The sequence below is a fragment of the Drosophila navojoa genome, chromosome 4 (assembly GCF_054131105.1).
Source record: "Drosophila navojoa isolate 15081-1374.11 chromosome 4, UAZ_NAV_1.0, whole genome shotgun sequence".
In the NCBI taxonomy this organism is placed as follows: Eukaryota; Metazoa; Arthropoda; class Insecta; order Diptera; family Drosophilidae; genus Drosophila; species Drosophila navojoa.
Window position 1 is genome coordinate 8512960 of NC_142892.1, and position 22747 is coordinate 8535706.

General features: G+C 39.7%; 1 protein-coding gene across 14 annotated transcripts; it reads right to left on the reverse strand.

Annotated features, from left to right (window-relative positions):
• Positions 1-655: 655 nt before the first annotated feature.
• Positions 656-22395, reverse strand: bma (SCY1-like protein bma). 14 transcript variants are annotated; one of them, XR_016196829.1, is made up of 20 exons: positions 21398-22395; positions 21157-21282; positions 20509-20607; positions 19084-19236; positions 18864-18984; positions 18669-18764; positions 18433-18578; positions 17841-17971; positions 15773-15887; positions 15209-15354; positions 13769-13922; positions 13080-13256; positions 12953-13025; positions 12021-12157; positions 11715-11928; positions 9654-9907; positions 8709-8768; positions 6749-6766; positions 4629-6059; positions 656-2284 (listed from the first exon to the last, which is right to left on the reverse strand). XR_016196829.1 is itself a non-coding variant. In XM_018100759.3 (20 exons), exons 1-20 carry the CDS (start codon positions 21578-21580, stop codon positions 2258-2260), a joined length of 2610 nt encoding a protein of 869 aa, XP_017956248.1. In that variant the 5' UTR covers positions 21581-22395; the 3' UTR covers positions 656-2257. The 14 variants fall into 14 exon arrangements, 6 of the variants coding, with proteins under 6 accessions (XP_017956248.1, XP_017956251.1, XP_017956250.1 ...); XR_016196827.1 differs by having other exon boundaries at positions 4629-6089; XM_018100759.3 differs by having other exon boundaries at positions 5910-6089.
• Between the last annotated feature and the right edge of the window lie 352 nt (positions 22396-22747).

Genomic DNA, 22747 nt, shown 5'->3' on the forward strand with positions numbered 1-22747 from the left:
AAAACTGTTAAAGTTGCTCAATCTCAATCTCAATCCTACTTAGGTGTATAGGCTGCCTGCATCTTGTATATGTCTTTTCCCATAGTACGTATTTGTAAGATAATTAATACATACATACATAATTTAAGTACATTTCTATGTATAAATAGTTGTTAGCACATTTAAAATCTAAGTAAGGGGCTTACGAAATTTCACACAATTTACTTGAAGTAGTCTATATGATAGAATATGTATATATATAAGTATTTAAATTTGGCTTTTAATTTATAGTTTCATCTTCGGTTTTTTTTTTATTTATTGTGCATGATTGTTTTCAAGAGTTGTTCTCGCAAGAGTAATGCCAAAATGTATTGCATAGTCTAAGTATAGAATAGAGTGTAGAGTATTGTTTAAAACGTTAACAGGCATAAAAAGAGTTGAGTGCTATTTGCATCTCTCATAGCATCACAAATAGATCACAAGAGACAGAGTTGATTTGATACGCCATTGGTTTTGGTTTTTCTTTTCTTTTACAATAGGTGTTACACATATATAAAAACAGAAGTGTTCATACATACATACAATCAGAGATACATACATATATAAATACTCATTTAATATTACTATTTAGTTTCTTTGTTTTTTTCTTTTTTTCTTTTTTATTTTCTTTCGTTAATAATACAATATAATAATAATATAATTCTTAAATGTTCAGTCCAGTTTGAGCTTTTTGGTTTTCCCCTCTTTTATTTTTTGTTGTTTACATAAGTTTTAATTAAAATTAATTTAATCTATAATATATTTTTACACTAGAAAATAATATCAGATATGCTTGTTATAGAACCCCAAATAAATTGAATATAAATCAAAGAGAAAACAAATTTGATGCATGTTTGATTGTTTGCTGGAGTCAATTATAAACCTATTTGATTTGAGAATCATTTCATTAAATTTAACAAATTAACAAAAAACAACAACAACAACAACATAAATTTGTCATATATGTATATATTTTCAATCAACTTTCATACATAAAGTAAGAGCGTCAATAGAATTTTGATTGTCCCGTTCGTGTTGTTCTGCTGGATGACAGATCATATATATATATATATGTATATATATTTGCTAAAACACTACTACAACAATAATAATTATTTTCATTTCATTATGGCTTTTTAATATTGTGTTTAGTGCTCGTTTTTCAAATTATATATGTGTATATATATCTATACATACATATATATACTATACAAATTGACTTCCAGAATTCTCATGTAATACGAGTTAAAACTTATTTTCTTTTGGTTACATGTCTGTGTATTTACCTTAGTAGTAGTTTTCTAAACATTTTTTTAGGGTTAAATATGGATGATACTTGGTCTAGTATTTAAAATTTGTTTTATGATTATCTGGTTAATGTATTCATTTTGCCATCAAAAATATGAAATTTAACAGGGCGATAATATGATATATCGATTTATGTATATGTTAATTATTTTGTGTCAGAGTGTTTAGTATTATCTGCTCTTAAGTAGGTACGCTATAGGTACATGATTCCTTTTATATATGTAGGTAAATAGTGATGTGTATATATATAAATATGCAACTCTTTTCACGAAAAGTAAAATGGTTTTTGACCGACTCGGTCAGGATTTATAGTTGGATTAGTTAAGAAATGACACTCCCGATATTCTAATGGAGTTCACATAGAAATATGTTAGCCATGAGTAGATATGTATATGTAATATGAACGTTAAATAATTCTAAAAATATTGGTATATGATTCTGTTGGTATATGATATTTATCGTTTATATATTTAGTTAATGTATTAAGTAGTCGACATGTAGCTAGATGTTGATATTATATATTTTTGTTGCGTTCAGATTGATTGCATTTAGCACTTGTGTTAGTAGTGTGTTGTTTTTGTATTTGTATTTTTCTGTTGTTGTGTTTGTTGTTGTGATTTTGGAATGTGTTCAACACATTTGTGGGTTCATCTAAATACACAAAAATTATTTATATATGCTTTGTAGTTGTTTCTTGTTTGCTCTCTAATAACATTTAAATTCATTTCAAATATAGATAATTATGAATTTTTTTTTTTTTTTTTCTTTTTTGTGACTGATGCTTACAATGTTTGTTTAATGTGTAAATATTGTATACATATATAGCGCTAATATAAGCTGATTATTGGTGTTTCTAATGGACCGAAATTGCTTTAAAAATATATACTCAATATATATATTTAGATTAAGTAATTTTATTTCTTGTATCTTTTTAGTTACGTCCGGAGAATAGTTGATACTGTAATAAAGTTAATTAGTCCATCAATTTTAAGGTTTTCACACGATCTTCAATATAAACTATAGAGATGTTTCTACGATATCAAATGGAAGGAAATATATTGGTTGGCTATTGCTCGATAACTACGAAATACGGCTGGGTTTTTACAGGTTTAGCTGACATCGATACGAAAAAATTCATAAATATGTATCTAGGGATTCAGAATTATTTGGATGGAATAGAAAACTTGGCGGATACACACGATAAACATGTATATATCAATATATAGTACATAGCATAAAAAAAGGACAACGACTAACGAATTTAGGATCTTTACTTGGCACTCGATTGTTTTTGGAGGATGTTTTTAGAGGATTTTACTGGGAACAGAGTTCATGCACACATACGACTACGGAACGCAAGGTTCCCAGGGTTTTTGGGATCTGCTTTAGATATATGTATATGTATAAATGTAGATCGCTTACAATTCAAAACTACACATCGAATATTTTAATATATGTTTAAATGTTACATTTTTATAGGTTTCCACGTGTTGGGTGGGAAGGCTTGAATGGTTGAGTGTGTCAGTCGAGAGTAGATGTCAATGGAAAAATGGGGAGTGTAGTGTAGCATGAGTATGTGTGTCTAAAAAACCACTACTAAGGTACAATTGTTGGGTAGGAGACGGGCGTAGTGTGACTTGGTTTTGGATTTGGTTTGCTACCCTGGACTTAAAGAATACTTAACATTTATTCATAAATAAATAAATATATATATTTAAATATTTTAATAAAACGTATTCATATTCTTCCAATCATATATATATATATATGTATATATATATTATATATATATATGTACATAGAGTTCCCGCACAGAATGCAAAAACGTTCAACTCTTAAGGCACATTTCGAAGTAGTTTAAATATATATCTTATACTGACAATAGATGTGTACAAAATAAACAGAAACAAAAGAAATCAATTCGAATAGCTAAACAAACATACGAATGCACACAGAGAGTATTGAATGGGGGCGTGGATGCTGCGGGGCTTCACAACAACAAAAATCAAGCACAAAGGCAATCAAAGCAATATTCTAAACATTAAGTATATATATAGTATATATACGATGGTACACGACTAAAGTTACAAGTACAATAAATTCGCAGAGACTTAAATGTAAATTGAGTTCGGTTAGAAATACAAATGCATATCATATCATCGTTAGTCAGTTTATAGATTTAATTTTAATTTTAGTTTCAGCTAAGGAGTTTAGCTTTTAAGTTTAAATTATAGTTTAGCAGCGCCTTCAGTTTTGGCTATACGCCTCCAGTGTCAGTCATTCAAAAACGAGTGTAGACAGTTCCAGTACTTAGATTTCATAATCTCTACTCCTATTCACATCGTTTCTCTTATTAACATTGCATTAGTTGTATTTCCAAATATTTACATACAAATATATATATATACATATATACTTATATATATCCGTATATATATATACTATATATATTCTTGTGCAATCAGATGGGCAGAAAGTAAAACGGCAAGTCAAGTTAGATAGTTTTTAGATATACAATAACAATTCATTTCAATTCATATATACAAATACGAGTATTACGAGTGCATTCAGACAATCACAATAGATGCATGAATATACATATATGTATGTATGTATTTTTAACACCGAAACTGAGCATGCTTTAAATATGTTGCTGAAGTCGCTTAACAGGAACTCGTTCTTGGAATTGAATAATACCCTTCCCAAGTTTACCTAATTGGTGTGGCCAACACTACCACATGATACACTTTTATCACAGTGCTATGTATTCCCAATTTTGAGCATTTTCCTGAAAAATATTAAGAACTCTCTTTGTGTAGTTTCAAGAAATTCATATTACAATTCTTGAACATTTGTTAAATTTTTCAGGTATTTAGAATCTCTTGTTGTTAAGTAAAATCTATCATGTATCATATATATATATATTTATATATTTTTATATTTTTAGCAAAGTGAAGAAAAATGTTTAAATTCTCCTATTAAAATCTATCGTATATCGAATATACATATATGTATTTTTCACACATACGCAAAGTATTGAGAATCTTCTTAAGATGCTCTCTCTCTCTCTTAATGACATCTATCTATATAATTCTTGAAGTGTTGTCTATCACTTTGCTTCAATTCCAAGACGAAAGTTTCACTTACTAAACCGACTTCAATTTTGAGTTTGAAAACTCTTCGATATGTAATTTATATACTTTAGATGTTAGCAAAAAAACACATGCGATTCGAAGCAAACAAGTAAATTTGTAAATCAAATTAAAATTAAGCATTTAAGTCATATTTCCATTTATATTTACATTCAATTATGGAGCATAACCATCCAAGTTATATAAAACCACTTTCTGGAGGGGCGAAGGAGAAATCAATCAAATGTTGCGATTGTCACAAATGTCAGCTTAAGCTTAGATTATGTCAACTTTTAGTGCATGTGCTTAACTAACTGTAAGTCAGTTGGCCTAAGTACAATCTAGGTCTTAAGAGCAATCGATTTGACGACAATAAGAAGTAGAAATAAAACTAACATCACGTTTCGAACATTAAAAACTACTTTAAACTACGGTTTGGGATGTTGAGTATATATATATATACAGATATATATATATATATATATATGTGTGTGTGTGTGTATGGGTGTCTGAGTAAAAAATCTGTCAATTGTAATGAATAATTTAGTTCAACATAGAAACGCGCAGCATTTTTTTTATGACATATAATTTCTTGAATGAGAAATATTTTATTCAAATTTCGATGTGAGTGTGTGTGTGTGTCTGTGTGTTGGAATGGATATTACGCAGCAACAAATAATAACTAGGTACAATTATAATAATAATAATAATAATAATGATAATATATAGCTACCAATTACTAATAATATGTATGTTATATAAACATATATGTCAATATATATGTATTTAAATATATATTCGTTACGATTTATCAGATATGTTTTTATAATGCGACATTAATATTTATTGTACATAGATAAGAATGCGTTTTAATCTATAATTAATTTCAATAATAATAATAATACAAAAAAACAACATTTCTTACACAATTGTCAAATATGTTTTAGTTAGTAGTTAATTTTAATTAATAATTAAACTAAACTAGATATATATGTATATAATATATATATATAGTATATTGTAAATTATAAGTATACATATAGAAATATATTTGGATTTTGCTTCATTTTACCCTCTGCCCCTTTTTGCATACAACTTTTCAAGAATTTCTCTCATTTTCATTTGCATTTTCATTTCAATTTTCGCTTTTCAGTTTCTGTTTTGTCGAATCTTTCAATATTTTGGCGCATTCAAGTTCAAATTGAGGTTTCGTTGCTGTGCTCTGTAGCGCACATTTCTGTTGTTGTAGTTGTTGTAATTGTAATTGTTATTGTAATTGTGAAAATCAGCCGAGGGCTGCGCCTCGCCGATTTCGTTCAGATTATATTATTGACTGAATGTTATATTGAGTGACGGACACTTTCGGACGCTGCTGTTGTTGCTGCGCGTACCATTGACCCGCAACAGCGGCACAGGACTAACCGTACCGGATACGGAAGTTAATTGTCTTACCATTCCAGATCCCAACTGCTGCAGCAAGCCAGATCCAGACCCGAGCGGACCCGATGACAAGACCGTCGAGGTGCGACGCGAGCGTATCGACTGCATGCTGGACGACAATAAGAACGGGACGCTGCTCGAGGTGTTGGGCATGGAGCCACCCTGTTTTTGAGAGTACAATAAAGGAGATTTCTTTGGAAGATTAGTTAAAGCTTATCACCATGGCCGCTTCATTATCTGCGAGCTGTGCGGAGTACATATACATATATATGTCTATATATATATATATATATTTTAGATGTGCCATATATACAAGTACTATATGTACAATGATGTGAATGTGGCTTATGCTTATGTGTGTGTGTGTGTGTGTGAGTGTGTGTGTGCCTATGCATAGCAGCTGGGCTGATTGAATGAGCTGTTAACGATAGCTGATACATATACAAACAACCAAACGAAATTATACAGAGAGTGACAGAGCGGCAGCGAGAAGAAGCTACCCAATAGAGCAAAAGCCATGAAAACATAGCGCAAACATCTTATACAAATATATATATAGAGAGAGAGAGAGAGACAGCTAGAGTATGAATATTATGTGAATATATTTGATATACGTCTATGAATCAATCAAGTATTCGCATGTACATCAAATCCAATTAGAACGCGAACAGCGAACAGAAATGTCTCCTTTATTTGTAAATAAAAATACAAATTACATTAACATAAAGAAATTAACATCAGCAGAGTATATGTGTGTGTGAGTGTGTGAGTAGGTAAAAGCGGAAGGCAGAGAGTTCAAAATTCAAATAAAATCAATTGAAAAATTCCGAAATAAGATAACGTGTACTCACGATCATGCTCCGTGCAAGCTGCAAATTGTATTAATTTATTCGTTTTTTTTTTTTTTTGTTTTTTTAATTTTCATATATATATAGTTTATATATAATATTTGTTGTTCGCACATGAAATGGAGAAACGGAAAATACACACATGATATAAATACAGCATATATGCACAGTAATGTATGAGTGTGTGTAACGTATGTATATGTATGTGTGAAACAGCTCTATATGAATCGTAGCGTGAGATGCGCGCTTAACGAGAATTTCAGTAACAAATATAAGCACAAACATTCGAAAATACACTCAACGCATATGTGTAGTAGTATGTGTATATATGTAAGTGTGTGTGTATTTTTGCTTTTGTTTTTTTAGACACCGTTCAAAGAGGACAGGAAAAGAAGAAATTGATAACTCAAAATTGAAATCAACAACTGAGAACGATCGGGATATATAATGAATAATTTTTGTGGAATTTACATGTTTTTCTCTTTTTGCAGAATACATATCAATGACAGATGTTTAGAGGCTGTGTGAGATGTACTATATCAATTGTGTGTCAGGTGTGTGTGTGTTCAACATTCCTAAATTGAACGTCAGTTAGCTTAAAAATTGAGCAGTTGAGAAACAACAAATATACATATGGAAACTCGAGCTTGCCGTAGCGAATACAAATAAAAACCACTCAAATAAATATGTATATATAGTTAATTATCACAAATAGATATTCGTGAAGTAATACAAAGTTGTAGAGACCAGCGATGTTGTTGAACAGCAATCGAAGCACTTGCTCTGACCTTTACTTACAGCTCTTATACAGCTCTTACACAACTCTTATAGCAATGCTCAGGCACATCTATGTATATATACAAATAATTCAGAATATATTCACAATGTATACACAAACGGAAAAATGGAAGTTAAAATTAAACAAAGTTAAGTTTCGAATTTACACAAATAATTGATAGACGTAAAAGGTTTCAATATACACTGAATTAGCATAAGCATCCAGCTTGATGGACAGCCACGCCCATGCCCACGCCCGCGCTTTAACAACAGCCTGCTCGTTACAGAGAGTACAGAAAGTAAGTGAGAAACCAAAACAACAACAACCATCAACGAAATGACTGTACAAAAATGTAAATCAACACAGTTGCAAATTAGTTAAAGTTTCAGTACCGAGACAGAGACAGAGACGAATATATATGTATGTATATAAACGAAAATAAGAAAACAATGGAATGAAAGACAAAAAAAAAAAAACAAAATACAGATAAGTTTTTTGTTGTTTTGTTTTTGTTCCATTCAGGCAGCACGTCAAATGTAAATACAGAGAGTATCAGAACGAGACAGGCAATATACGGAGTAGATTCAATTTATTAAGGCAACAATTCAAATGCAACTTTCAATTCAAACTCAAGCTCAAACGCAGATCCAAAACTGACTTGCAAGTTGCGGTATGCAAAATATACAGAGAGATTCAGACAGAGACAGAGACAGTCAGAGAGTGAGAGAGTGAGAATACCAGAAACAAGTTTCGAACGAACGAGCGAGCGAGCGAGCAACTTCCGGTCGCCATATTTGCGCCCCACATACAAAAATCGTAGCATACATTTCGGAGCCAACTAAATACTTTTGGCAACAGCCGTTTAGATATACGTATGTGTGTTTGCATGTGTGTGTGTGTGCAAGTGTTGACTGCTTGTGGGCGAGAACAACAACAACAACAGCAATAAGAACAATATTGTAAACAAGAACGGTTAACAAAAACAGCACAAGACACAATTGTTTTATCAACATGGCAAAAGATCGTTGCTCTCTCTTTTTGATGGATATGAATATTGACTATTGAGACCCAAGCACAGCGTGCAGCGTGTTGTTGTTGTTGTTGTTGTTATTACAATTGTTATTATATTATTAATGTGTTCAATATGTTGCCAGTGGCAAGCACTTCTTTGTTTTTTAGACTTACAACATAGGCTGAAGTTGAGGGCACCGATAGGCTCGATCCGGAGCTACCTCGAGCGCCATACTAATATATGTGATATATGTATTTAATTTGTGTATAGGAAAAGCGAAGCAAAGACCCAACGATGACGACGACGAGGACGACGACGACGTTTGTTTTTGTGTTTTGTTATTGTTTTTTTTTTTTATAAATATATTTACATTGTTTTGAGACGTTCAAATGTTTTGTTTTTTTTTTTATTTTATTTTTTGGTGGGGCGGGAAAGTGAAGATAAGATAAAAGAGCGTGTGTTAGAGCGTTTGTTAATTGATTTTCTCTTATCTTTCATTGCAGGAAATGAGCTGATCATAAGTATTTATAAATATGTAGACAAAAGCCGATATCAGGGCAAATCATAAAAGTAAGGTAAACGTAATCGTATAATATTATATAATAGTAGTTCTGCATGTTTCTCATGTTCATGTTAAGCGGCTGTTGTTCTTGTTGATGACAACTGTACTTTGTTGTTAACTGTAAATTAACGCTAAATGCTACTCGCTAGGCGCTAAAGTTAAACACAATTCCTTTAAAGTAAGCCTCATATGAGGGCCCATATGGAAACAAAAAACAGTTTATAATAGGTAAAGACGAATTGAAATCAAATAAAAATTAACCGTAAGCCTTTGTGACTGTCAGCGGTCAAGCAAACAATAGCGAGCCAAAGGTGAGTGCAGCAGCACAAACAAATACGAAGGACAACAAAATATGAAATCGAAATGAAAAGAGGAGAAAAGAAAAGCGAATCACAAAGGAAAACCCAACTGAATGCTAAATGAAGCAACCACAACAAACAGAATTGCGCTCGCGACACAAACAAATATATAAATAAATAAATAAATTATCAAAATAATAAAAAGGAACCCAAAATGGGCAACGTGCCACGTCGCGTGGCAGACACAAACAACTTACAGTTGGCGGTGACAAATTGATGGTGGAGCCGCGTCGCTCCTGGGGTCCGATGCTCGAATGGCGACGGGTGGGCAAGCCGCTGCCCGGCGTGCCGCCCGGCGAAGAGGCGCACGACGGAGCGATTCGTATCTTTGGTGTCATCAGCGTATTGTCCGAGAGCCGTCGATTGGGAAACACGTTGCCGACGCGCAGGAAATTGCTATCCGGCGACGAAGGCGAGCAGCCAAACCACCAGCCGCCCAGCATGCCAGAGCCTGGGGCGGGGACAAAAACAGTTGCATATATAGAGAATTACTATGAAAATTGCATAAACAGTGGCCAGCTAATTGGGTTTCATAATGAGAGACCTCAAACATTTTAGCACCACACACTGCATGCATGTGTGTGTGTGTGTGTGTGTGGCTAAGTGTGGCCCTGTCAGATGTGCTTTCTACCGCTGTCATTGTCAAGGACACAAACGCAACAATCTGCGGTTACAGCTGTGGCTGCTGCATGTGACTCGACCCTCGCCATACCACCCAAAGGCCTCCACTCTGCTTCTAACCTTCTCTCCCGCTCCTACTCCTGCTGCAGCCCAGGTAATTCACGTCAAACGTTATTTACTCACATGCTTGTACACTGCACCACGGCAATCCATATTTCAATCCGTTTCGCATACTGATTTTACTTAATTTCACGGCATACGACATGCATGCATGTTGTTAAAAAAATTCACGTTCAACTCAATTAATGCCGCTCAAAAATTTCGTAAATGCGTTAAATGTAAAAATTACTCTTTGCAGTCGTCGTCTGCAGCTTTTTACAGTTCATCAACTGCATGAGCAATGGGTTTATTTGATTATGTGACAGTTTTGCATATAAATATGCGAATTGCGGGCATGCAGAGTTGCCTTTGATTCGCTGCACATGACGAGTGAATTCCTGCCTGATTTTCCACTTGATTTCGCCTCGCCTTAGTCTGCATTTGTGCTTTCACCTCCACATTATATACTCTTTGTGCACTCTTTAATTGAAATTCGCTGGGCACAGACAAACTTTTAGCTCTCGATTCACCTGAGGGCGACCAACCATGTGTATACTTAATATTGCTAAGCATATGCAATGAAGCGCAAATATTGAGTGTGTTTTCATTGGCTGTTGAACTACAGTTAATATGCAGCGCACAGCTAGGCACATCCACCCTCTCTCTCCCTCTATATTTCTATGTTTGTCTACTGTTAACCACAAAAACCACAGCGTAGCCGCAGTGTAGCCTCATGGCCTCTGGCCGCTTCCTGCCCAGCCCATTTCTTTGCACTTGACTGGAAAGTGAGGCAACAACATGTCAATTTCGCAATATATAGTTGCCTCTCTTAATTTAGAGAGAGAGAGAGAGAGAGAGAGGAAACCACAGAGCCACACGCACACATTTGTTTTCAGCTGACATTGCAGCAGGCCATGAAATGTGCGACAGGTGCGAACAGCTCGGCCCACCTTTTGACTTGCATTTGCGACAAATTAAAAGTTTGCCCGCACACAGAGACGCCCAAAGGGCGTGACATTGTATTTACAAGCGATTAAGTACTCATAATAAATCATCGTTAAGGTGGAAAGTTCATCAAGTGCTGCAGCGACAAGTGGCACGTGCCACACGTAACTCAATCTCCTGCCGACAGTTGCTGGCGGCTCTGATTATACAATTTTCATTTTCATTTTCATTTTCATTTTTCGCTTTAATTTCGATTCGGTTTTTTTTTTTTTTTTGTTTTTAATTTGCATAATACAATTAAATGCCACAGCTCACGGCTCATTTTCGGTTTGACAAATTAGTGAGCGCTGCCGGACACAGGATCCTGATTAGGCGTCCCACAATGCTAAACTGTCACGTACCATGGATATCAAATGGAAACTCCGATGCTAATGCCAATGAAAATGTTCAATTAAGCTGCTCTAAGCTCATTATTCATTATGCAAGCTACTGCCAGACCCCTGCCAATCCCACTCCCCCCCACGTCCACGCCCACTTTCCCGCAGGACATTTGGTGACACCAGCTGCACATTCGTTGGAAATCATTTACTTACCACCGGAATTCTTGCGCGCCATATCCTCGGCACTGGAGGTCTTGCGCTGATCAATACGCAAATTGGGTATATTGAATGGCGGCGCATTCATGTTATCCGTGGAGAACTGATGCCGCAACGTGCGATGCCGCTCCGGCGACGCCATCGACAGATTGTCCAGCTTCAATTTGTTGCGCTGCTGCCGATCGATGGCCTCCAGCATCTGCTGCAGCACCTGAAACGACATACCACAAGCGGAAAATGTTTTGCAATTTACCGTAGCATATTCTGCGGTCGGCCGATCGGCCCATCGGCCCATCGTCATACCTCAAGCAAATAGCAATATTGCTCGAAATTGAGCGACGGATTGACAGTGTGCGGTATCAGCAGCGGCAGCACATTGGTGGCCATCGTCTCCACGGTTAAGCCATAGGATTTGTCGGCAAACATCTTGTGGTAGATGCCTGTAAAATGGTATGCCATATCATTAATACTAAGCAACTGTCATGTTATTATTGTCAGCGTAATTCTAATCAAAGACAAACAAAAGTACACACACATACATATATAATAAGCCAAATTTACAGTGGCAGCAACTGCTTGGGCAAGATGTAAGATATTCATGCCACAAGAGCGTACTCAATTAATGCTAATGGGAATCAATTGAAATATATTACATGATTATGATGAGATAGAATCATGTCATAAACAATGTTACAATGTTATGTTATACAAGTATAGTTGAGAGTGGAGTACAGAATATTAGAATATATTATAAGGTCAGTTGTCGAAATAAAATCCCTTGAATTGGCTTTAGAATTGTGGGCTAAGATGATAGGAATTTATGTTAGCCTCATATAGACCTGTGTAGCAGCTCTTCTGAGCAGAAAACTCAATATAGACTGCATAGACTGCATAAAAGCAATTAAACTTGGTTAACAGAGTGTGTCCCTAACCAAGCCATCCACACAGTGGATTTTTAAAGTAATTTTAGCCATTTCAGATTGCTTAACCGCAAGCCGTTGCCCATTCGCACAGTTGGCAGAGATTCAATTTTATGGTATTTAATTAGTTTTTATTGGCACAATGGCAAAGCTCGTTGATTGTATGTTCGTATGTCTGACTCGCTCCCTCATTCACTATCTCTCTCTCTCTCTCTCACTCTGTCTGTGTTTGTAAAATTCTATTAACTTTTTGTGTGCAGTTAGTATCAATTGAATTTATCTTAGGGCACGTTTTTTTTTTTTTTTTGTACTTACGCACAGTCCGCATGATAATATCTGGATCGGGTATGCGCACGTTGGCCAGCAGGGGCAGCACCTCCTCCATGACCTGCCGAGTTGTTGTTAGTCCAGCTTAAGGCTTAGCTTAGTGGCTAATACGCACCTGAGCCCGCTCCATGCGATCCATGACACGCTCAATGCATATCAGCACATTCTGCACAATCTTGGGGTCCGTTATGTTCTTCTCGAACACCATCTTCACCTTGGGCAAGACCATGCGGCGTATGGAGAGCTCGGCGATGCTATCGAATACGTTGCCCACAGCCACCACGGCTGCACTCTGTGCGAAATAGAAAACGTTGTTTAGAGGGGGGTGAGGAGGGAATTGGCTAAAATCTATAGTACACAAATTGGGGAAATTCTTGTTCGATTTAAGTACTGTCTGGCATGCCGCAGAAGTGGTTTCCATTTCAATTTACAAACGACTTTAAATGCTCGAGTTTCGAGTGCCCGGCCTGGGTCTGGGCTGGCCTTGTCTTTAGTGCTCGGAGGTGCTCAGGCGCAAAAGGTAAAATTACTTTCGTTGGCAATAAATTTGAAGTGGCAACCGAGCTGCTTAGAAGAGGAAGAGCTATCTCTGTGCCGCAGTTAATTAAGAAATTTCTGCTGTAATTACGCAATCAACGCTAAGGCAAATGCCAACTCTGTTGACTTGTCAACCCCTTCTACACCTCCCACCCCGACTCACACTCTCTCACTCACTCTGTGTGTGACTGGCTCCTGCTCGAACTAATTTGCATATCTATAGCGGTGGCAGGTGAATCGGAGGCAACGTCTGCGGATTGTGCTTACCTGCACTTGTATTGTGGATCCGTCAAATGAAAAGAATAGCATCGGCATTATATCTGTGGTGACATCCTCCGGTTTCGTCTTCTCAATTATCAAGTGCAAGTTCTCGAGTATCGTGACGCTGGCCTGAATGGATTTTGGCGTATTGTAGACAATCCTATTTATAGCCAGACAAAGCAAACACACAAATCATTGTATACTCATCTCAATACAACGTACATATATCTTCTTAATCTGATGGGGCACAAAAGTTTGCCGACTGTTTCATTTAATATTTGTATAAAAAATGAACCCAAATAAATGCTTCATTATTGTTGCACACTAGCTGGACCTTTGCTTGATCCTTAAGTGTGTGTGTGAGTGCGTGTGTGTGTGTGTGGGTGAAAAGTTGTTATTTGCAACTTTTTTGGCAGTGTCAATAAGCGTCTTACAACAGTCGAAAAACAACTTTGTTTGCCCATCGCCTTAGGCAAATGTTTGAGTGGGCCGAGGGCCGTTTGGCGTGTTTTAAGTGTTGGTGCATATATGTAAAATGATTTTGCGTGACTAAATATCGAATAGACAGCTTCACTCATACAGGATTGGCTGACTAATAAGCAGAATGCCTGACTAGCTTCAACTCCATGACCTAGTTGAGTGACTAACTGTTACCTTGTTTAGCTGACTGAATGACTGCCTGATGTGCACTGTGCGGCTCACATGCTAACTTAGCTTAACTTGTTAGTGAAGCTTAACTTTAACAAGTCGAACAGCAAGATCTCGTCTTCAAAATCCGTTTCACTCTATTTGCCTTTCCAATTTATATTTTAGCGCCATCCACTTCAACTTTCTCGACAACATCTCGCACTGCCCAGCAGCAGCAGCAGCAGCAGCAGGAGCAGGAGCAGCAGCAGATGTGCTCATGCGGTTTACTAATTTATGTATGCCGCGCCAGCGGCGTTGAGGGCACAAAAGGTGCGCATTGTCCTGACATAGTTGGCCCCGACACAAAACTTTGCGTGGCAGAAACTTTAACTACAACTTGTGGTCTATAAATTACAATATGAGTCGTCCGCTTGTCCATACGATGTGTCGTGTCTATCGCTCTCTCTCTCTCTCTCTCTGCAAGTGGGCGCGTGCAATAAAACGCCGTGAAAATTAAATAAAAAGTGTCACAAAAGTTTTTCAATTGTTCAGCAGCGAGACAAAAGCCGAACTCCATTGTTTGGCTGCCCAGCAGCTATCGATGGTGGCCACAGCAGCAGCCACAGCTTACAGTGGAGCCACAGCTCTGCAGCACACAAACAATAACAGAAGGTCAGCGCAACTTTACAGTTAAATGGTAGGCGGTAAGCCTTCGCCTAAGTAGTACAGGCGAGTCTAAAAATATGCATGAGTGAGTGTATATTTATAGCTGTGTGTGCGTGTGGATGTGTGGGCGCCTAATGAGCACGTGGCACTCACTTCATTGTGGACGACATTAGGGCATCGTACTCGGCGTGCGTCGCCTCCTGGACGAAGAGCATGACGGGCTGCAGAACAGCAGCGAGCACCTCGCCATTGTTTATCTCCGACTTGAGCATGGGCCAGAGGTTCTGCCACCAAAGTTTCTGCAAAGAGAAATAGAGAGAAAACAATAAGCAATCGCTACAACTACGACTAGCCACTAGCAACTGGTCGATGGCTTCTCAATTGCCTCTGCTGCTGCCACAAAAGGGAGACAGATAGATAGACAAAGGGATCGCTGGCTCGTTCGGGTGACAGTTTTGCAGCTGTCATAAAAGCGCTCGTAATTTGCGAATTGTTGCTGCTGCTATTGCTCGTAAAGCGCTCAACTTGTCGCTATAAATGATGAATGCATTCACGGACAGTGCAGACAGCGAGCTGTCACCAGTCAGCAGACAGCAGACAGCAGTCAGCAGTCAGCACAAAATGGCTGACGCGTCCGCAAGCTGGCCAACATCCGTTTCCGCTTCCGTTTCGTAGCGCAGGCTGCTTTCTTTTTTGGCACAATTTATGGGTACTTACGCGCGGTATCAGCGGCATGGCCTCTATCAAGGTGGTCTTGTAGAACTGTGACTTCTGCTGCGTGTCCTTCATGTTGACCACGTCCAGGAATTTCAGCGCATTTATTGCCGGATCGCTGCCAACAAGAAAAGCCCATACAAATTAAATACGGAATGTGGCAAATTTTATTAGCACTCGCTCAACTTTTATTGGAGCCCAACTGAACGAATGTACTGCCAGTCTATATAGATACCCTGCCTATACACTGTAACTATTGCAGCAGCTGCAAGACTTTTTTCGTATTCCGCACAAATATTATCAAAGAATTTAGTTTTTTTAATTTCGCAAATTCCTAGTATTTGACAGTTAAATAAAAAAAACCGTGCAATTGTTTGGCATTTTATTTCTTTGCGGTCAACTTATTTCCAGTTTAATCCCTCGCACATTTGTGGTTTATGAACACTCACACACACATATATATATACATGTATAAATAAATAACTATACAGCGTTTATCTGTTTATCTATGCTGGAATACAGAGAGCTTTAGTTGTTGCCTGTGCAAAAGTTTTGCCTCCGCTGAAGTGTGAAATATTTATCTGAAACGTTTTCATGGTGGCCTAAAACTAATTGGCCAAAGTGTAATTAGCAAAAGATTAGCAAAATACAATTGCAATTTTTGCACTTATATTGCGATCAGCCAGCATTAGTTCGCAGCGCTGAGGCGTGGCCGTTGCGGGTAATTGTATAATGGCCATAAAAGTCAAAACCAGTTAAATTATGTACACTGGCAATCGCAATGAGAAACTTGCGGCATGCGCTTGGCTAAGTAGGAGTGCGGCCTTAAATCACATTGCGTATGCGCCCCGTTGCACACGAAGCGCCATTAAAAGAATTGCCCACTGCCCGCTGTCCGCCTGGCTGCCCAGCTGATTAGCCATGGGCCACATAATCAGCATAAAGACTCTCCTGCTGCGGCTGCCGCTGCTGCTGCTGCTGCTGGCTTAGCCCACGCAGACAGCCCTGGCAAACTGGTTGTCGCGTCCCACTTGAGTTATTTGCAAACGCAGCTAAAAAAACGAAGAATACGCTGATAACATATAAATGAACTTCAAAGTGCCGCCAACGAGCGACTAACTGACTGCCAACGCAGCACACTGACAGACACTGATGGGCGGCAATGGGGCGTGCACCACTCATTTTTGCCAAGCAACCGATTTTGCCAGCCCAGCAGCCGTCGCAACAGCCGTGACTTTCAGTTTATCTAAACACAGCACAGTGGTGCAAACTATATGAATTTCTGAAGAATATTAGAACTACGAATGAATACCCTTATAAACCCTTGAGCCTTTATAACATGGTCACAAAACATTCCATACTCAACAGTTATCAACTCCCCCAACTATCGTCCATTTACTTATTTCTGCTTGGCTCTCACACATCTCTGGCTTGACCCACTGTGGTTTAATCTGCGAGTTTGTTCTCGGCTGCCGCGTTTTTCGCTCAGGGCAGGTGCGCGGCCCTTGGCTGTCTGCCTAGCAGCTGCTGTCGTCATAAATCCAAAGGAGGTTAGAGCGGGGCGAGTGCGGCGACTCCTACGCTTGCCACTACTCACAATCAGCTCAAGAGATTCGCATTGTGTCTTTCAAGCCTGATTACCGTTTTCATTTACCAAACAGACGTAATTAAGGTATATGTGTGTGTATATATCCCCCTCTCTCTCTCTGTGTGTGTGTGTTCCTTGATGAGACCTTGGTGTGGTAAAAGCAAAAGCTTCAATTCAATTTTTGCTACATGTACAAATTGGCTTAGAGATTGCGTGTCTTGTTTACGTTTGCATGTGTGTGCGTGTTTGTGTATCTATGTGTGTGTGTGTGAGTGGCTGTTTTTAACAGGTGTCAATTTCATTTGAAACTCAAACAAAAAACTTTTGCTAAAACTGCGCAAATTGCTGTCGCTTTCTCTTTTTCTTTTGCTTGCTCTGCGTTTAGTTAAAAGTTAATTAATTTGCTGAAGAGGCAACAGTATTGAGTGCTGGAGACCCGAAGCGCTGGGAATGGGTTGCTAATTTAGCTAGTTGTCTACTCACATAAAGTATTTGATCAGCTGCAGCAGCTGAGCGGTGGGTCGCGCTGTCGGATCCCGGCTGGCCATGCGAGATGTCGCCTCCTGTAGAGCGATGGGCAGACGCGGCATTAGCTTGTGCACATTGTCATCCAGCTGGAAGCAGAATGGAGCAAGGTGTATGATAAATGACAAGTCCAGACAGATGACCAAATAGCAAAAACAAAAACAATATCAAACAGAAAAGGGAAGGTACATATATATAATAATACTGTTTGGCCGCAACTTGAAGTCTGACTGACTGGGGCCAAAACTTTTAATGACATGGCCCGAGGCAGCTGCAGCATCAGCATCAGCATCAGCAGCAGCAGCAGCATCAGCATCAGCTTCAGCTTCAGCACCTGGCTGAACAATTAGAGTTTCAAGTGGACTTTTGATTACATTTGCATTTGACAAAGCGCCGAATCTAATTACGGCTGGCAAACACAAGCGGCGCAAAACTTTTGCCAGCCACAGCAATTGCCACTTGGCTTCAGATCTGGCCGCGGGCAGCGGCAGCAAATTAATTTGGCCTGAGCGCGCCCAGTGGAAGCTGAGCGAATGAATCACTCTCTTACCGTTTCCAGTTGCTTGGCATAGTTGGATGTAGAGTTGCCCGCCTGTATGAGTGGCCGTCCATTGTTGTACACCGCACAGATGACCATGCCCAGCGAGAACATGTCGCTCAGCAGGCTGCACTTCGAGCTGGTCTGCGTTTCGGGTGCTAAACGAAAGAGAGAGAGAGAGAAAGAGATGGAGTTAGAGAGTGACGAAAGGATTTGTTGCAGCTTTGAAGTGGCCACGTTTTGTTTACCCATAAAGTCGAGATTGGGCTGGGCCATCTTTGATACCCTGTTGCTCCACGGCGGGCAAGGAATTGAGCTATTCAAATCAGTCTCATTCATTCTTTCTGCAAGGCAAGAATAACATATCAACAATGGGCATTATGAATACAAATCGAGTGGCCAGAGTGGCATTCGTTTCGATTGGAATGTGCTGCGAAACTCACCCACATACTCCATGCCCGCCAGCTTCCAGATGCCCCGCTTGGTTATTAGTATAGAGGATGGACACACATTTCGATGAATTACGTGACCGGAATAGTGCAAATAGGACAAAGCCTCTGTTAGCTGCAAACGAGAAGCCACAGTGAAACACTCTCTTATAGAGTCAACTGCACACAAACACACACACACATGCACGTTGGCATTGCTAGTTGTTTGGTTTACCTGCAAGAATCCATATTTCAGCTCCATATCCAAGAAATTGTATTCCTTTGCATGCGCCGGCCGTTGCGGCTGGGCCCCAGCAGCTGGCTGTGCCTGCGCCGGCCCGCCACCTGCTGCGGGTGCCACGCTGGCATTCTCGTACGTTTTCGACTCCTGCAAGACAGCGCGGCGCATAAGAATTGCCAGACACGTGAGCTCAGTCCACCCGAAAAATAAAATCACCAAAGACAAAAAACAAGAATGGAGCAAGAAAGCTCTGTTTGCATTTTATGGCAATTGCTTTTTCAATTTTTCTCGCATTTTTCTTTTCACTTTGCTCGCCGCCTCCCAGCGGGAAAACTAACTATGTCATGAAGCCATAAACTTTGCAGACAATAAAGACATTAAGGAGTAGCAAAAACAAAAACCAAAACCCAAAAAAAAAAAACGTCTAGTATATCTACTCTGACTGCCGAACAGAGACTAAATAAAGAATTTGTGCTGAGTTCTAATTTCAATAGACATGGCTTTAAAAGGTCGCCTCGTGCTCTCCTTTGTTCTCCGTTTGCCATGCTCCACAAGATCGTTCAGAGTCGCAGAGTACAAACAGTTCCATAAACTGTAACTTTTCTGCTTTCCTTTCATTATTCCAGCACATATTGTTTATTCTGTAAAACAATTTGGCTTTGTACCCATGCAATTTTCAATGTAATTTAACTCGATTCGAATTTTGTTTCTCTTTCGATTGTTGTTGCCCTTGCCGTGTGCACCTCAATAAACTAAAATATTGTCTGGAGCTTTGTTGGCTTCTTCCAGCTAAAAACAAAGCACTTTACTCTTGCTACCACCTGTGTGTGTGAGTGTGTATTTGGGTGTGGGTGTGGTTGTGTTTGTGTGTGTGTATCAATTTCTGAACTACGCTAGCGAAACGAATCATTTTATTGACTCAATCTCCACAGCGTAAACTTTGCTAGCACGCACTGTAATTCGATTTAGTTGTATTGGTGACTTAGTATATATGTATGTGTGTGTGTGTGTGTGTATTGGGTGTGTTATGCATAGCTCACATTGCTGTGCTGCCTTGGCACTTGAACCAAAAGCCAAACTATGCAGTTGACTGGCTGCCATACGAAACTTTAAACGTACGCAAAAAGAACAACAACAACAAACTTGTTGCTACCAACAACAGCAACAACAACAACAAGCATTGATTGAAGCAGCTGGCAGTAGGCAGTAAAAGGCAGAGAGCCCAAAACACAATGGAGCAGCGGGCGACAACGCAAATTGCATATCCTGTTGGCCAGCTACCGAAAAGAGAGAGCGCCTAACCCTGCCTCACCTGACCGAACTTCACTGAATCGAACTGAAAACTGTGAACCGAACCAAAAATGAAACCAAAAAAAAAGAAAAGCCAAAAAAAAAAAAAGAAGAGAAAAACCAACTCACATGAAAGGCCAGCACATTTGAAAGGCTGGCGAAAATGGGCTCAGCAGCAAAGGCCAGCGTGTCCGCACTTTCCTCTACAGTGTGATAGATTTGAAGTATCTGGGGAAAAGAGAGTTTAATGTGAGATACATAGGAGAGACAGATAGGCAGGTTGGGGTGGCTTAAATGGCACAAGTTTGAATATCTTTAAGCTGTGACTAATGAGAGTGACTTTAATATGATATATAAACTACGTTTATTAGCTTTAATTATCAAATTTACTGTTGAGTCTGTTTAGCTGTCTATACTGTCTATACAATTCCAAATTGGTCTATCCTCACATTTCAATTTCAAATACATGAAGTTCTACTATTCAAGTCCATCTCCACAGATCTGTCTCGATTTACAATAGCTCATCAGCACACAGCTGCTCAATGAGTGTTTCCCGTAGTCCCTCAACCTCTACTAGAGTCCTTTTACTTGTTTTCTGATGCCTTGTAATTTATGAGCTGCAAATATTTTGCCAAATTCCTCGCACATATTTTGGATAGTTTCCTTAAACTGAATAAAAGCTTTGGCCATACCAATTCTTAGTGAGGAAAGTTAAATATATTTAGCTATTTACTCGAAGGAAGTTACATTAATAATCTAAATGAAGGGCATACTCACCCGGGGATGACGAAAGCGTTCCAATGTCTTTACCGAGCTTTTTAGCAGCTCTGTAATGGTCTCCTTGCGACGCGGCTTGTGCAGTTTCTCTGCCACTTTTTTCTCAAATATAAAAATCGAACATTCCTACACAGACAGAGACAGATGAAGAGAGACAGAGAGAGAGAGAGAGAGAAAGTGAGATAGATGGTGTGAGAGCTGGCAGTCAGCTTCGCTACAGTTTTTTGTTTGAAGCGCTCACCTTGTTGTCACTCTTGCGATATCCATCGTGTATGCGCCAGACGAGCTCTGGGCCGGCACAGGCCACCGGCTTGCCAATCTCGAAGTACTGCGTAATGGGATTGCCATCGGCGACATTCTGCACGGATGTGGAGGCCGCCACGTTGGCGCTTTTGAACTTGGCGAACATTGTGCCAGCGGGCATACCATCGATTAGCTTTGAGAATACATTCGAGAAGCTGCCCTGTCGCTTGCAATGTGGCACACTTGTATTGCTGCTGCCGCCTATTGTTGGCGCTGAGCCACCAGCTCCGCCGCCCGCACTAGCCGCAACGCCCGACTCGTTACCCGATGATGCGCCACTGATGGACAAACGTTCGCGCAGAGTTATTCCCAAGCTGCTGACTGTTGTGACTGGCACATTGACTGATCCGAGTGAGCTTCTATCCTGCGGTGCCGCTCTACTGGCCGCACCGGCCGCTCCACTGACACCGACACCGACACCTGAGCCGCCAGCAACACCTGCACCAGCAGCTACACCTGCACCAGCACCTGCACTCGCTCCAACGCCATTAAATGTGTCGCATTTCGCAGTTGACGCGTTGTCTCCGTATCCATTCACATCGCCAGCGAGAAGTGCTGCGCCGCCGCCGCTCGAATACTTGCGCGTGTGCGCTCCTAGTTGGCTCTGACTGAGCTCGAGTATTGTGCTGGCGCTGCGATTACGCGCTCCTGCCGCATTGCCCAAGCCCGCGCCCACTCCCCCACCGCCGGTTCTGGCTGGTGAACCCGCTGCCACCGCTGCCGCTGCCGCTGCCACTGCACCACCGCCGGGCGTTATTCCAACAGCGCTGCCACTGCGACCGCGTTGCACCTCCTCGACACTATCCAAACGTGAAAAAATTCTGGCCGCCGTTGTTGCCGTGTTGCTGCTGCCCGCACTATGCACCGCCAGCCAACTATGAGCACTTCCGCTTCCGGATCCAATGCCCCAAACAGCCAGCTGTGTTATAACCAAAGCTCAAGCCGCCGTCACCGCTCTACTGCTACCGATGTGCTGCAAATAAAGAGAGTGGGAGAAACGCAAAATACGCTTTTAATTGCGGTCACTTCACATGCCCCACAATTTCCACGCACCACGCGCCCAGCGGCAAACACAAAGCACCGCTGGGCCAGCGACGCGCGCTCACCCGTCAGCGCAGCTGCTCGACAACCAATTGAAATACCCTGTTGCATTTGTATACAGCCGGGTATATTATTAAATCAACTCATAGCAATGTAAATATCGTTGTAAAATATTTAGTTTAAGCCTTTGCCAGCACTCAAATGCGAGCGATAGCTGTGCTATCGATACTTTTGCTTAAGCGATATC

Bases quoted from the DNA above. Each gene is read 5' to 3' on its own strand.
- bma (XM_018100759.3), bottom strand. From the start codon at position 21,580: ATGCCCGCTGGCACAATGTTCGCCAAGTTCAAAAGCGCCAACGTGGCG. The intron at 18,579-18,668 runs GTAAACAAAACG...TCTTTCGTTTAG, and splicing joins GCCCAATCTCGACTTTATGG to CACCCGAAACGCAGACCAGC. The intron at 15,888-17,840 runs GTGAGTAGACAA...TCTTGTTGGCAG, and splicing joins CAGCTGATCAAATACTTTAT to CGATCCGGCAATAAATGCGC.